Source organism: Malus domestica, chromosome 09 (assembly GCF_042453785.1).
Source record: "Malus domestica chromosome 09, GDT2T_hap1".
NCBI classification, from domain to species: domain Eukaryota; kingdom Viridiplantae; phylum Streptophyta; class Magnoliopsida; order Rosales; family Rosaceae; genus Malus; species Malus domestica.
The window spans coordinates 29,739,677-29,755,952 of record NC_091669.1 but is presented as its reverse complement, the minus strand read 5'-3'; the positions used below and the strand labels follow the sequence as shown (position 1 = coordinate 29,755,952).

At 37.7% G+C, this 16,276-nt stretch overlaps 1 protein-coding gene across 1 annotated transcript; it reads left to right on the top strand.

The window, feature by feature from the left end:
* The first annotated feature begins 6,647 nt into the window (after positions 1-6,647).
* On the top strand, positions 6,648-11,731 carry LOC139187893 (uncharacterized). The gene is made up of 8 exons (XM_070804509.1): positions 6,648-8,001; positions 8,290-8,783; positions 8,981-9,106; positions 9,425-9,497; positions 9,885-10,339; positions 10,676-10,862; positions 11,595-11,617; positions 11,699-11,731. Exons 1-8 carry the CDS (start codon positions 6,648-6,650, stop codon positions 11,729-11,731), a joined length of 2,745 nt encoding a protein of 914 aa, XP_070660610.1.
* The last annotated feature ends 4,545 nt before the right edge of the window (positions 11,732-16,276 follow it).

Here is a 16,276-nt window from a genome sequence, read left to right as displayed (position 1 = left end):
GTATAATATTTCCTTTGTTATTATGTAATATTTCTGTTTGTGGATGGCCTTTTTTCGAAGCTTTTGAAAATCTATCAGTGTCTCGTGAGCTTTGTTTAATAAGTTTTTTCAAGCTAAAAGGAGGTGAGAGAAACTCCAAATTGCTGACACGGTAGGAGAAGGGGCCTTATGGCTGGAATTGGAATTGGATTGATATACTGTCCAGCTCACGTACGTCAATTAGTCATATGGACGGATCCAATTGACCTTTGTACTTTTACGGCAGATAATTATAGTAGGGAAATGATATTCACACGATGATTTTCTTTCTTTTACACGTCTATATTTAATTTTATTTGTGGGTATGTAGATAGAAGAAAATAGTGTATATTTATATCCTTTCTTAAATCATATCATACTTGTTTTCTACACCCATGTGTAAAAAAGATTGTTTTGAAATCAGTAGAGGTTTGCTAGCTCTTAATTTTCTTTTCTCCAATCACATTTATCACTTTTACCACTTCTAATACTTGTCTTTCTTTGGGAACAAAAAACTGTGTAATTACGATGACAACGTTGATGGAGAAAAAGAAAAAAGAAAAAAAGTTCTTTAGTGGTATGTTTATTTACATTTTTTGGAAAGTGAGTGATATTGGTAATAAGGGAATGATAGGTAAATCATTCAGCTATGAATAAACAATAAAAAAATTTAGGATTAATCTCAATTTACTACCTTAAAATTTTTTGATTTTTAAAATTTGGTACATGAAGTGTTTTTTTTAAATTTATTTATTTTATCCCATAGTGATACTTGAAATTATAATTTTGGGATATTTTCATACATCCGTTAAGGTTGCTGTTAAATTAGCCGTTAACTAGTGACGTGTGGCCATATAGACAATGATTGGGTGCCACGTATCAATATGAGGCCCACGTGGGTATTAAAAAAATTAAAAATTTTATTAAATTTTTTTTAGTGGTCTTCTCCTACCTCCCCCTCCCCTCCCTTCCTCCCTTCTTCCTTTCTTCTCTCCTCTGCACCAACCCACCCAACCTTCCTCTCCTCTTCAACTCCTCGCACATCCACCATTCCCCCTCCCTCTTCGACTCCACCCACCCAACCCTCCTCTCCTCTACTCTACTCTTCGACGGCCTCGTGAGCACGAACCTTCGGGCCCCACCTACCATATTTGACGACAGTGGAGAGCCATGGGGCACCAACCAAAATTGCAACCCCTTTGATGCATATCATCTCGCGATGCTCCTCTGATTGCAATTGGTTCTTTGATGTTGCTTCCGATTCGGCCATGACATCAGTGCTTCGCGACGAGATCTGGTAGGTGGGGCTGTCGAAGAAGAGAAGAGGGTTTGGAGGTGGGTGCAGAGGAGAGAAGGGAGGGAGGGAGGGTCATGGGAGGTAGGAGAAGACCCCAATTTTTTTTTAATAATTTTTTATTACTTTTAACTTTTTAATATTGACGTGTGACACCCTATCATTGTCCACGTGGACGTCACGTCACCAGTCAACGACTGATTTAACAGTAACATTAACAGATGTATGAAAAAGGTCCCAAAATTATGACTTCAGGTACCACTCTGGGATGAAAAAAACTTCATGTACCAATTGTTGAAAACCAAGAAAATTCAGAGTAGTAACTGAGATTGACCCAAAAATTTAAGTCAAAATACCATATTTTAAGTTTAATTACTAAAAAAAAAGTGAACTAACTTGTCCATGATAAAGTTGACCAACTCATTTAGGTTTGAATTTGTCAGGTACTATTTGTGTTTAATTTTAAATAAAGATAAATAAATAATTTCTGATCCCACGATGCACGATGAATGGCTAAAATGTGAGAATTCCTAAGAACCCCATAATTTGAATCCGGAATCCAAATCCTTAGATCAAAACCAAATTAGGGTACACGTCACATAAAGCAAGAATAACCCCTTACAACTGCACATATATATTGGCGAACACCATCATGTTTGTACCCAAAATTCAAAACCGCCCGACTAGAATGAATTTGGACTGCTATATAGTGGCCATATTGGACTAAGATGACAAATGGACGTGCGGCGTGGCGTAGACCAAGAGTCTAATTAGGGTTTTTTTTGTTTTTTTTGTTTTTGGTCATTGGAGTCTAATTAGGTTGAATTCTAACATAGGCCGAAATTTTACTGAAGCTAACTAGTCGATGGGATAAAGATGTAGGATAAAATATGGGTCAATTTTGAAGAAGAAATGTAAAGAAAATAAAATGTTTAAATTATGGAAAAGAAGAATTAAAGTTGAAAAATATTTTATTCAATCGATATTGTGACAGATTAGACAATGACAACAAATAATATTCTGACGTCAGAATTGAATGTATAATATATATGTTGATTTTGAAGAAAATATCGAACACAACAACTCATGGTATACCATGAGCCCATCGTTTTTTAAGCCATTTGAAGTCGTTTAGGCTTCCAAAACACAGTTTTAGGGGTGTATTCAATTGAGACTTTGACAGATTTGAATTCTTTTTACAAATTCAGGGGTACTTATTCAGAATTTTAATTGATTCTTTGAAAGTCTAGGTGTATTCAATCAGTATTTGAAAAGGAGTTTATATTCTAGTATATTCAATTAGAAATTGATTCTTAAGAATTTTAAAAAGTTGGTGAATTTGAGAGAATTGGAGAGATTTTGTTTAAACATTCTCAAACCTCAAATCCCCCCCCTAAAAAATTGAGGGAATTCACTCACAATTTTACAAAGACTTTTTAGGAATCAAGTAAACTTCACCAAATCCATGGATGTATAAATCCATTAAAATCCCTACAAAATTCCAATTGAATGCACCCATTTTAATTTTTGTTATAGAAAGCAGACCTTTGAGTTGTCATCTGATCAGTGTTGTTTTAATTACCAAAGTCCTTTAAGTTGTTTCAAGCAGTTGAAATCCTTTATTTAAGTTGTTGGATTTTTCAATTGTAATCATCAATTCAATCTTTAATCAAATTATCCTTTGTAATTTCTTTCAATTTTCTTGTGGATTTAAGACTTTGTTCTACAAGGGATTACGTTGGTAACCCTTTGATCGATTTGTGTTGCGTCAAATTACGCTGCTACTAGAATGTTCATGGCCTAACATGTTATCACGACCATGTTCACAACCAACCTAAAATTGTTGTATTAGTTTCGGTCTATTGATTTAGGAGGCCCTGTGCGGTAAATAAATTGAGGCTTTTCTTTAAATAAAGAAAAATAGAAAAAACTCTTGTCACTCATAATCCTAGTTTTTTTTTTCTCGTCCAAACACTTTCAGTTTTGAACAAGTATCATTTTGCCATGAACTAAAAATAGTACCTGATTTTGATAGCAAGGTGGAGAAAGAATCTAGGTCAACAAAGTTCCTTCCTTAGCCGAACAATCAATTTGTTAGCTGGATACTTAAAAGTCAGACCCCGAACGCATTATCCGTCTTCCAAAATTCCATATTCAACCCACCTAAGCTACATGCTGGCTTAGTAGTGGCACAGTAGCTATGCATGCATCCAACCCAAAGAAGCACCAAAATCCTTCTAGGCTGCCTCGCTGTGCCGTAACCTCAAAATTAACACAAAGTAACCTCAAATTTTATTAACGTATGGGACAAGAAATGTAACTCCATTTCAAAAATTTTAATACAAGTGATATTTTATTTCAAATTAATGAGAAACATGATTCAAACTCATATGTGAATATATGAAGGAAGCATACGCAGTGGTGGAGCCACTTGAGGACCAGAGGAGGTTCGGACATACCTTGAAATTTTTCCTTTTGTAGCTTCTCTTTGTATCATTTTGGTTGGATACTCTGCATTCTTCGACTTTACTATATGAGTTAACATAGTAGTATTGTTATGAAACCAACTCCTTATATCAACTATAGTCTTCCTTTGTTCACTATTTTGCATGATAGCTTGTTTTTTTTATAATGAAACACTTATATATGGAATAGAAGAAGAATTTCTCTTAAAAGAAAATTCCCATAGCTGCAGTTTTGAGCCATGAATATTAATTTTTATTCAACTTCAATGTAGGAACTTATAAAGGCATTTGGTATTTATGATATAATTATCTAAAAAAATTGTGACTTTATTGCTCTCTTTTGATTAAAAATTTTAATTCCTCTTTTTTTTTTCTCATTAGTTATATTAGTTTTTGTCAATTTCTGGCATATGGCTTAGATGCCTCTCCTAACTTTGATTTCTGACTCAGCCACTGAACATATGTACTCTATCCGACGTTACTACGGTCTCACGTCTGCATGTTTCTTGTTGAATTTTAATATAAATCGTAAATGCAGAGGATCACAGGCTTGAATATGAAGATGGTCCCTGCCTACCGTCTAGTCAGATTGACTCAACTGAAAAACTGAATGAATGGTGCACAGCAAATTTTATTGAAAAATGGCATCGATCATTCTTGGCAAGGGCCATTACATCCATCACCGTCTACTGGCTCGTGTTATTGTTGTCTTTTCTTATAATACAGTTCTGGTGCCGTCCTTTTCACCATATGTCTCCTTGCCCTTGAACCTTTTGCAAAAGGATCATCAAATTTCAAAAGGATAATTTGATGGGAGTAGGATTTTCTCCCTTTCTAATTTCATGCCTTTTTTTTTCATTTTCTCACACTTTGCTTTGTGTCTTATTGTCTTTGTACAAAAATTAATATAAAATGTTGACGTGGTTTAGTCGTAACCGTTTAAGTAGGAGGGGAGGGAAGGAGAGAGAGGTTAGGAGGGGAGAGAATCCTCCTATTATTAATTTTAATATATATATATATATATATACAGAGAGCTTAAGGGAAGGGATCCCCATTTTTTGAAAAAAATGGGGATTAGGTGTGGGGCCCACTTCACATCAAATTTCAACGATCCGAACCGTCTATTTTGTTAGTCTCGATTCATAGATCATCCTTGCAAAAATTCAATTCAATCCGAAACCATTTGCCTATTTAATTATCAATATCAAATTTCATATTTTCTTATATAACAAAGTATTCGTTCATTTCCTTGAACCCAATTAGATGTCTTAAACATTTCCAATTTAGCTAATATTTTGCAAGGATGATCTATAAATCGAGACTAACAAAATAGACGTTCGGATCGTTGAAATTAGATGTGAAGTGGGCCCCACACCTAATCCCCATTTTTTTCAAAAAATGGGGATCCCTCCCCTTAAGCTCTCTGTATATATATATATATATATATATATATATATATACGCTCGTAGTGACAAGCGTTACAACTTTCGTGAAAGGCTCAACTTCGAAATTCGCCACTATAATCCCATAAACTATAGATCGAAATTTAATTGTTGATTGTTGTTTACATTTATGCTTCATTCTTCTCACCAAATTTTATTTTTTGAAAACATTATCTTTTAGAGGATGCAGGAAGATGAACGATTCGGATCGTTGATATTACGTCTAGAGTTTTAGCGTTAGTAAAAATATTGCTTGGAGTTTATAAAGTCTCTATAAACTATATAAAATCGACTCATATTTTAGTTAACCATAAATATCAAAATGTGATGTCAACAATCTGAACCATTCACTTTTCTACCTCCACTAAAAGATCATGTTTTCAAAAAGAAAATTTGAAAAACGAAATTCGGTGAGAAGAATAAAGTGTAAACGACAATCGACGGTTAAATATAAATCTAAGGTGTATGGATTATGGTGTTGAATTTCGGAGTTGACCCCTTCAAGAAAGTTGTAAAACTTGTCATTATGAGTGATTGTATACCTTTTTTACATTTTTCATAGTTCTACAATAACAATTATGCATTTTATTAATTTTTCAAACGAATAAAAAACACTATTCATGAAGGTTTGGAGAGTTTTAAAAATATAAACAATGATGTAACCATCGTCTACGCATGGAGGATGCAATCACGAGCACTTATATATTCATTCACATTAATCACATTTGTACATTAATTATTATGAATTTTTATTTATTTTGAACTCCCCTAAAAATACTATTCACGAGGGTTTGTAGGATTTTAAAAATTAAGACGATGATCTACCCATCTCAAAGCGTCTCAAAACGTAGAGGGTGCGATCACAAGTGTTTGAATATTCTTTCACATTTTTTCACACTTGGTAAATTAATTATTATAATTTTTTAATGTGTTTGGTATTTTTAAATTACTTTAATTTTTTTAATTTTTAATGTCTTTTATATTGTTTTAATCTTATTTTTAAAAGGATAAAACATTTATGTGTATGACTGTATGAGAAAGAGTAAAAAACTTTGTTAGGTCATTGACTCTAAAATTAAAAGTCTATCTTTTTTGCTATACTAGTTATTTGAATTGTGGACAACAGGTTAAGTAAAATTTATCCCGGTAATGATAATAAGAAACTCTCATAATACAATAAATAAATAAATAAAACTTAATTTTTTAAACTTAAATAGAACAATAATACAACAATACATATTTAACATACAATATATACATTCTAGCTATTGTATGTTGTAGTAAGTTTTTTTTTAGTAGTTTAACTTTAAAATATCAAAATAATTTTTTTCTTAACAGGTCGAATGGGTTACGTGACACACCCCGTAGGTTGCAGTCCTGTATAATTGTTAATGCCCTAATGATCTTTTGATGTTTTCTATCAGAATTATGCCGCCTCGTAGGGAATGTAGGGAATCCCGCCGTACTTCTGAACCTAATTTCCCTGATATTACTCAGTTAGGGGAAGCAATGGCCCAGGCTTTACAGAATGCAATTCGTCCTCTTCCCCCTCCTCAGAGGACGCCCTTGGAGACTATGTACAATTTGAAATTGGATCGTTTTATGGGTAATGAAGGTCACGAGGGGGCAGAGAAATGGCTAGACCATATTGAGAAGACGTTTCAGGTGATGGAAAGTCAGGGGAACTTTCCTGCTAATAGGTGGGTTGAGACCACTACCTGGTTTTTGGGCCGAGAGCCAGCAGCTTGGTGGGAAAATCAGACTAGGTTCATGTCACCTGAGACGGCTGCTGACTGGAAAGTATTCAAAGAGAACTTTATGAAGAGATTTGTCCCTCCGGAATACATCGATCGTAAAAAGCAAGAGTTTACTCGATTGAAACAAAGGAATATGTCAGCACATGAGTACTACAGAAAGTTTACTGATTTGTCTCGTTATGACCCTGATACAGCTGGTAATCAGGTAGAGATGCTTCGACGTTTCAAGTTGGGAACTAAGAGAAAATGGCGGACTTTTGCCAGTGCACTTCCCTGCGCCGATTATCATGAGTTTTTCGAGATTTTGGTGAGGATGGAGGACTCCGACAATCTTCCTAGTGACAGTGAGGATGACGAGGACAATAATGATGGTCAGAAGAAGGATGATAAAGGCAAAGGTATCTCCATTCCGGGACCTCGCAAGACGCAGAATTTTAAGAAGAGTGGAGCGAGTTCGAGTTCTTCTAGTGGAGGATATAGTATTACTGGCCCGAGAAGAGGTGGTGGAAGATTTTCTGGTGGACCCAGATTTCAGAGGCAGAGGGATTCTGGTGGTGTTGGTGGTTCTGGTGCTCCGTGGTGTCGTCGTTGTAATTTTTGTCATCATGGTGAGTGCAGGAGAGGTGGTGGTGCTTGTTATGCTTGTGGACAAATGGGACATCGGGTTTCTCACTGTCCCCAGGGTCAGCAGAGACCTCAGCAGACCACTATGCCATTTCCAGCGCCAATTCAGCAGAGCTTTGGACTGGGCAGTTATGGCCAGTCGGGTCGTGGTGGTGCTTACCACTACCAGGGAGATGCTGCTCCTTATGCTTCTGGACCTTATCAGTATCCCCAGGAGCCTTATTCTCAGACGGGGTATTCCCAGGATCTTGGGGGTTATTCTTCTTATTCTTCCATGCCAACTGGTGGATCTCAGTGGCATCAGGGAGGTCAGCCCCGTCAGGGAGAAGTTGCTGCTGGTGGTGCAGGATCATCTAGGCAGCCTAGTCAATCAGGCCAGAGACGTACTTCTCAGGGGCGAGGTAATCAAGGCATTAGAGGTCGTGGTGGACGACAGCAAGCTCAGGGGCGTGTTAATCACATCTCACTGCAAGATGCTTAGAACCATCCCGATTTGATCATGGGTACGTTAAATGTTCTTGGTCATTTTGCTAGAGTTTTGATTGATTGTGGTGCTACGCATTATGTGATTTCTCATACGTTTGCTCAAATGACTCAACCCCACCCTTCACCTCTAGGATTTGATTTAGAGTTTGCCATGCCTAGATGAGATAAGTGTTATGTTGATAGTGTGTATCTTGGGTGTCCAGTGTTGGTAGATGGCGTAGTTATGCCAGTTGATCTTATTCCATTAGATATTGTGGATTTTGATGTGATTCTCGGAGCAGATTGGTTGCATTATAATCGTGCCCATATTGATTGTTATGGGAAATCAATTACTTTTTATCACCCTGGACTACCCGAGGTTACTTTTGTGGGCGAAAGAAGTGGGGTGAGACATGGTGTTATTTCTGCCATAAGAGCAAAGAAGTTATTATCGAAAGGTTGCCAAGGATATTTAGCACATGTGGTTTTAAATGATGTTGTTCCTAGCAGTGTAGAAGAAGTTGGTGTGGTCAGGCATTATCCTGATATATTTCCTGATGATTTGCCGGGGTTGCCTCCAGACAGAGATGTGGAATTCTCTATTGATTTGCTTCCAGGTACTGATCCTATATCTCTAACTCCATATAGAATGGCTCCATTTGAGTTGAGAGAATTGAAAATTCAGTTACAAGAACTACTTGATAAAGGTTTCAACCTAGTTCGTCACCTTGGGGAGCTCCAGTATTATTTGTGAGAAAGAAAGATGGAACTATGAGATTATGCATTGATTATAGGTAATTGAACCGGGTAACGATTAAAAACCGTTATCCATTGCCTCGCATCGATGATTTGTTTGATCAGCTGAAAGGTGCATGTGTATTCTCTAAGATTGATTTGAGATCTGGTTATTATCAGTTGAAGATTAAAGATGAAGATGTACCTAAGACGGCTTTCAGAACCCGTTACGGACATTATGAATTTCTGGTGATGCCATTTGGGTTGACTAATGCACCTGCAGCTTTCATGAGGCTAATGAACGAGGTATTCCAGCAATATCTTGATAAATTTGTTATTTTTTTTATTGATGATATTCTGGTATACTCTAAATCTAAAGCAGATCATATCCGACATCTTAACTTGGTATTAAAGAAGTTGAGGGAACATCAGTTGTATGCCAAGTTCAGTAAATGTCAGTTTTGGTTGACTGAAGTGGCATTTTTGGGGCATGTTGTATCAGCACAAGGAATTCAAGTAGATCCTCAAAAGATAGCAGCAGTGGAGAATTGGGAACAACCTCGAACCATCACTGAGGTACGAAGTTTTCTTGGTTTGGCAGGTTATTATCGATGGTTTGTTCAGGACTTTTCTATGATTGCTTTGCCGTTAACGAAGTTGACCAGGAAGGATGTTAAATTCGAGTGGGATGAGAATTGTGAGCGGAGTTTCCAGCAATTGAAATATTGCCTCACTCATGCTCCAGTATTGGTACTTCCTGATGATAGCGGTAATTTTGAAATTTACAGTGATGCTTCCTTGAATGGTTTGGGATGTGTTTTGATGCAGCATAATAAAGTGATTTCCTATGCTTCTCGACAGTTGAAGAATCATGAAAGGAATTATCCTACTCACGATCTTGAATTGGCAGCCATTGTCTTTGCTTTGAAGATTTGGAGGCATTATCTATATGGTGAGAAGTGTAAGATCTTCACTGATCACAAGAGTCTTCAGTATCTATTTACTCAGCATGATCTTAATCTTCGTTAGCGAAGGTGGATGGAATTGTTGAGTGATTATGACTGCACTATTGAGTATCATCCAGGTCGTGCTAATGTGGTAGCTGATGCACTGAGTAGGAAACCTCAAGGTCGACTCAATGCTTTATATGCTTGTCGTGTTCCCCTTCTTGCAGAACTGAGGGCAACTGGAGTAAAGTTAGAGTTGGAAGATCGAAGCGGAGCTTTTCTTGCTAGTTTTCAAGTCAGGCCAGTTTTGGTTGATCGTATACTCGAAGCTCAGATGGTGGATGAGGAAATTCAAGAAATGGTTCAATTAAGAAATGAAGGGAAAAAGAAAGACCTCAGGATTCGAGAATCAGATGGCATGCTTATGCAGGAGAACATAATGTATGTACCGAATAATGAGGAATTAAAAAAGGAAATTTTGGATGAAGCGCATTGTTCAGCTTATGCGATGCACCCAAGAGGAACTAAGATGTATCATACCATTCGACCATTTTATTATTGGCCGGGTATGAAAAGGGAAATTGCAAATTATGTGAGTAGATGTATTATTTGCCAGCAAGTCAAAGCAGAAAGAAAGAAGCCTTTTGGGCGAATGCAGCTACTTCCCGTTCCCCAGTGGAAATGGGAAAATATAACTATGGATTTCGTGTATAAGCTTCCTCGTACACGAAATGGATTCGATGGTGTTTGGGTGATTGTGGATCGACTTACCAAGTCAGCGCACTTCATTCCAGTGAGGGAAAAGTATCCTCTAAATAAATTGGCTAAGTTGTTCATCACGAAGATTGTGAAGTATCATGGAGTTCCAGTGAATATTATTTCTGATCGAGACCCAAGATGTACTTCTAAATTTTGGGTAGCTTTTCAGGAAGCTCTTGGTACGAATTTGCTTTACAGCATTGCTTATCATCCTCAAACTGATGGGCAATCAGAGAGGACTATTCAGACGTTGGAGGATATGTTGAGATCTTCAGTGTTACAGTTTGGTGATTCCTGGCATGATCGCCTAGACTTGATGGAATTTGCCTACAACGATAGTTTCCATTCGAGCATTGGTATGTCACCATTTGAGGCACTTTATGGTAGGGCGTGTCGTACGCCATTGTGTTGGTCTGAGGTTGGTGAAAGAGTGTTAGAAGGCCCAGAGATTGTGGATGAGACTACTCAAAATATTCAGGTGATTAAGTCTAACCTGAAAGTAGCCCAGGATCGACAGAAGAGTTTAGCGGATCGACATGCTACTGATCGAGTGTATGATGTGGGTGATTAGGTATTTTTGAAATTGACACCTTGGAGAGGTGTGGTACAATTTGGAAAAAGAGGAAAGTTAAGTCCTAGGTACATAGGACCTTATGAGATCACTGAGAGGATTGGTGAAGTTGCCTACAGGTTGGAATTGCCTCCGGAGTTATCTAAGGTTCATAATGTGTTTCATGTCTCTATGCTTCGACATTATATTTCTGATCCTTCACATGTAATCCCTCCTCAACCGCTAGAGATTAATCCGGATTTGACGTATGATGAGGAACCAATCACTATCTTGGATTGGAAAGATAAGGTTCTAAGGAATAAGACGGTGAGCTTGGTAAAGGTGTTGTGGAGGAATCATTCTGTAGAAGAAGCTACCTGGGAGACAGAAGATCAAATGAGAGAGATGTACCCAAGGTTATTCTATGGATATTAAGTGGTTTATTTGGTTGTGGGAATTTCGGGGACGAAATTCTATAAGGAGGGGAGATTGTCACAGCCCGTCCTAAGATTTTTATATCGGGAACGTGAAATGACAGGATTACCCTTGACGGGTATTAAGGTATATGTGTATGTGACATTATTTAGACTTAAACTTTATAAATTTTGGAATTATCTTATGTTGGATTGTTTGTGTGGTTAGGGAACTAAGATGAGAATGGATGGTGAGGATTGATGTTGGACCACACATACAAGCCCTCCTTCCTTTTCCCTTCCCCGTGTCTCTTTCTTTCCTCCCTTCAAACTCTCCCTTTCTCTGCAAATCGTACGAACGTAGTCCGTTGACCCCCATTCCTTCACGGATCAAGCTCCCAAGACCCCCCATCATATTTCTTGCAAGAATACGAATTCAACCATACCCTTGGTTGGTTGAATTATCTTCGATAAACCTAGAAACTGCGAGGGTTCCGTCGAAGCATTGTAGCACCGATTTGATCGTCGAGGTTTCACGCCATTTTGAGGTTCAGAAAGGTAACAAGTCTCTTTCCTTAGTCATTTGGCATGATTTTGGTTGAAGTTTAACGTGAGAAAACCCCGGAAAATCGAATCCCCGCGTTGGTCACTATTCATCAACTTTTAAACAGAGGGTTTTCTTTGAATTTCAGGGCTATAGTGAGCTTTAGAACGTCCTCAAGATGCTCAGAGTGCAACGTTGAGGTATTTTGGACGTCGGGGAGCCATAGAACGAAGTTTGACTTTTTGCCGAATTATTGTGCTTCCCCAGGTAAAACCTAGTGAATTTTAGACCTTGAAACTAGTCCATCGTGATTCTACTTGTTGAGGGCTTCAAATTGATATAAAATTCGAAGAAAACGGTTGAGAAACGAAGGAGAACAAGCAATTTTAAAACTCGCCGGAGTCCGGCCACCGGAAAAACCAGTTCGGCGACTGGCTGAGGAAGATGATGCGCGTGGGGGCGCGTGGCAAGCCTAAATTTTTTTCTAAAAATTCCTCGACGTCCGTGACGTCGAGTAGGTCAATGTGGTATATTCATATACCCAAATTGAGCATCGTATGAGAAGTTATTTCGAATTGTTGGTTATGTGTTTAAATTAACGTTTTTATAGTTGTTTCGCATATAGGTGACACCTATCCCGAAGACGAGCGCATCCAGGGACGTCACGGGGATTACGACCCATCGACTTATCAGTGAGTGGGCAGTTTTGTTTTTGTATTACCTATATACTACTGTTTTTCCCAGAAAATGCAATTATATGAAAATATGTTTTAAAATGCCATGCATGCAATCGATGAGATATTTGAATTGATAATTGATGCATATATATGTGAATTGACGCTGTTGACGCACATGTGAGTTTTTACATTATTCATACGATTTATTTTATGTGAATTGCATTGGAAGCTCATAATCTGCACCCTAGGTGTTAGTGCTTATATTATTCACCACACCGCACGCTCGCCTTGGATCCAAGTAGGTGGATGTCGTACAGACCACTAAAGGTGGTTCCGAAATGCCAGTCGTACAGACCATTAGAGGGGTTCCGACTGGTAGGTGACCTTAGATTATGTGCACAGTTGATTGATGAGAGAAGCACTAGAGCGTATTATTTCACCATCTTAGTCGTACAAACTACTATAGGTAGTTCCGACTTATGTGCAGTGTAGTGCCGTACAGGTCACAGTTGGTGACTCCGACAGGGCCGTACATGTCACAGTTGGTGACTCTGGCTGGATGGGATAGTGAGCCATAGAATCAGCCGTACAGGACCACTGTAGGGTCTCCGGTTGATTTATTATTTCACCTGATTATATTGATGCATTCATATTATATTTTGGCATGGCATGGCATATTCTTTTTGAGATGTTATGTTGATAGATGGTGAGCGGAGTTTTGATGATATATGTATATATACGTTTATATACTATTTTTCTGGGAAAGTATACAGGTTTTACGGTGAGGGGTTAGAAACATTTTAAATGAAATGTTTTTGGAAAATCTTTGGTTTTACTGACCCACTCATCTTTGTTTTGCGCCCCTCCAGGTTCTAGTTAGCAGTTGGTGGCTCACGAGGTCTTTTTCGGCATTCTGACAGACGTTCTGCATGTAGGACTCACCTGCGGGTGTTGTACTTTAATTATGGTCCTACTTGACTGCACTTATACCTACGCTCTGAATTCGTGTGTTTTACTTTATAACTCTCTCTTGTATGCTAGTAGGTTATTCTGCTAGTGGTTGGTTTAAATTCCTTCATATTTCTGTTATATCTTGCTTCCGTGTCGCACTTTTGGCTACGTCACGCTCACGTGACGACCAGCACGCCTTGATTCTAGGATCGGGGTGTGTCATTACGCATGGGTTGCCTGTGTGTAAACCCGTTAAAGACCCGTTATTAATTAATGGATTCTTAACGGGTGACCCAATTATAGTGTTGACTCAAAACATGTTATTTTCGTGTAGTTTTTGTTTTGTGTTAATGGGTTGTGTAAGATATTGTCAGGTCTACGTACAAGCCTTGTATCTAATGACTTATTTAATAACTTATTTTTCTAAAACGCTTAATTGCAGAAATGGTCCTTGAATTTTATTCATAGTAATTTAATTTTAGTACATGAACTCTCATATTAGTTTATTTAGTCCTCAAACTTAACAATGTATTGCACTAGTGGTCCTTTTCACTAATGCCTTTTTTTTCATTAAATGTAGTGCTATATTAGGAACTTCAACTTAAAATGTAAAAAAGCAATAGAAGAAGTTAAAAAACAAATAAAATTTTATAAATGAATATCTAAAACTTAAAACAAAATGAAATTTGAACTATAAAAATACAAACTGAAAATGGTTGGACTTTACCAACTTGCAAGTATTAGCGATGTGATTTAAAGTTGATAGGAGATCAAAATGTGGATGAACTTAAACAACTAACAAAAAAAATTGCAATGTATTCAATATTTTTTACACAAAAAAATGATTTTTGAAGGTTTTTTTGGCTTTCTCATTTTGACACACCTTGATCCGGAATGCCCACTTGGACTCCGAATCGAGTTGTATTGGCCGACACCTAGAAGGTGGTGAAGCCATAAAGTGTAGTGATGTGGAAAATGTGAATAAATTTAAACCTAAAAGTGCTTAAGTACAGTACAGTAAAACAGGGTGAGAATTATACCATCGAAGGTATCGTTTACACCAAGATTTGCCAATAATCTTCGTTGATACGAAAGCTCTACTACTAGAACCTAGAGGGGTGAAAAACAAGGGTGAGTGGGTCTGAAAATAAAGTTTTAATAAAAACCTTTGAAAACGTCATAACCCCTCTCCGTAAAACATGTATAGTTTCCAAAATATACCTATACTACGTATAGTATGAAAATACTTACCGTAGCTTGCAAAATGTAAATAAGGCATGACATCCCAAATCACAAAATCTCAACAATAATATATGTAAAATCAGGTGCTCAACAACCTATGCTAGCACACCAGTCGGAGTCACATAATGCGACCTGTACGACTGAACCTATTGCTCATCAATCTATACTAGCACACGAGTTGGAATCGCCTAATGCGACTTGTACGACATTATTGGGTGTAATCATAATATATGCTCTAGTGCTACAATCACATGAAGACTGGCAATAATCGTGGTCACCTATGAGTCGGAGTCTTCTAATGTGACATGTACGACATGATTGGCACCTACTTGGATCCAAGGCAAGCATGCAGTGCAGAGGTGAACATATACATGAAGGATTGGCCCTGGCCCGGGGCGAGCATTAACACCAGGGTGCAGCAATGATAAGCAGACTACATAAATATAAGCATGCCACAGTGATTCAATAGTTCTAATCAAAACACTAACATTCATAGCCATAGATATTATTATGGCATCAAAGATTATAAGCATACCCCGTAGGATGTAGTATATTTCATAAATTCCGTCATTTCTCTAATTCTTATAAACTTTAATCAAATCCAGGCATACATAAGGAATTCTTTTTCAAATGCATAAAGGGAAACTATCTATATATATCGGCGCCTAGAACAATTATTAAATTACATCTTAGAATTATTATCTATAGAACACATAACTGACATAAAACACATCCCTAAGGACGTTCTAGAATAATTTGAAACCCATTGACCAAAAGTCAATCTCGATCAAAGGTCGACAGTAGGGTCCACAACCTTACGTAACTCGATCCGGAAGATCCACAACTCAGATTTGTGATCCGAAACTTCCAAAGATCCACATTATTCTTCTAAAACAACATACTAAAATCTTACCACGATCCGACGGTCGGATCTCCACCAATCACAATTCAAGTGGCAGTCAACGTTTTATTTTACGAACTTACAAATCCAATTTGGGAAGATCCGTACGTCAGATTCCCGATCCGTCAGTTTCTAATATCCTTAAATCTTATGTACGTCGATTCATATAATGTCCAAGTGGTGGCCTCTCTCAAACTAGTCATACGACGAGATTTCGTCAATCGAACGTCACATATGGAATTAGGGTATCCAAATTAGTCTATGAAGGGCAGGTGGGGTCTTGGCACACGGCAGCCAGTTGCCTCGACTGACAAGAAAATCCAATTATTTCCAAAAATTCTCAAATTTCATAGAAATGTAGATATCAAGGAGTAGAGCAAGTTTCATACCTGTGGCCAAGTCCAAGTTGGCCGAGAAATGCCCCAATTTGGCTCGCACCCATCGGAAACCCTAGAATGGGTGAGCTTCGATTCTCATTCCTCGGTGTTCTGA

Bases quoted from the DNA above. Each gene is read 5' to 3' on its own strand.
- LOC139187893 (XM_070804509.1), top strand. From the start codon at position 6,648: ATGCCGCCTCGTAGGGAATGTAGGGAATCCCGCCGTACTTCTGAACCT. The intron at 8,784-8,980 runs GTTCGTCACCTT...GGTTATTATCAG, and splicing joins TTGATAAAGGTTTCAACCTA to TTGAAGATTAAAGATGAAGA. The intron at 10,863-11,594 runs GTATGTCACCAT...GTGAAATGACAG, and splicing joins TAGTTTCCATTCGAGCATTG to GATTACCCTTGACGGGTATT.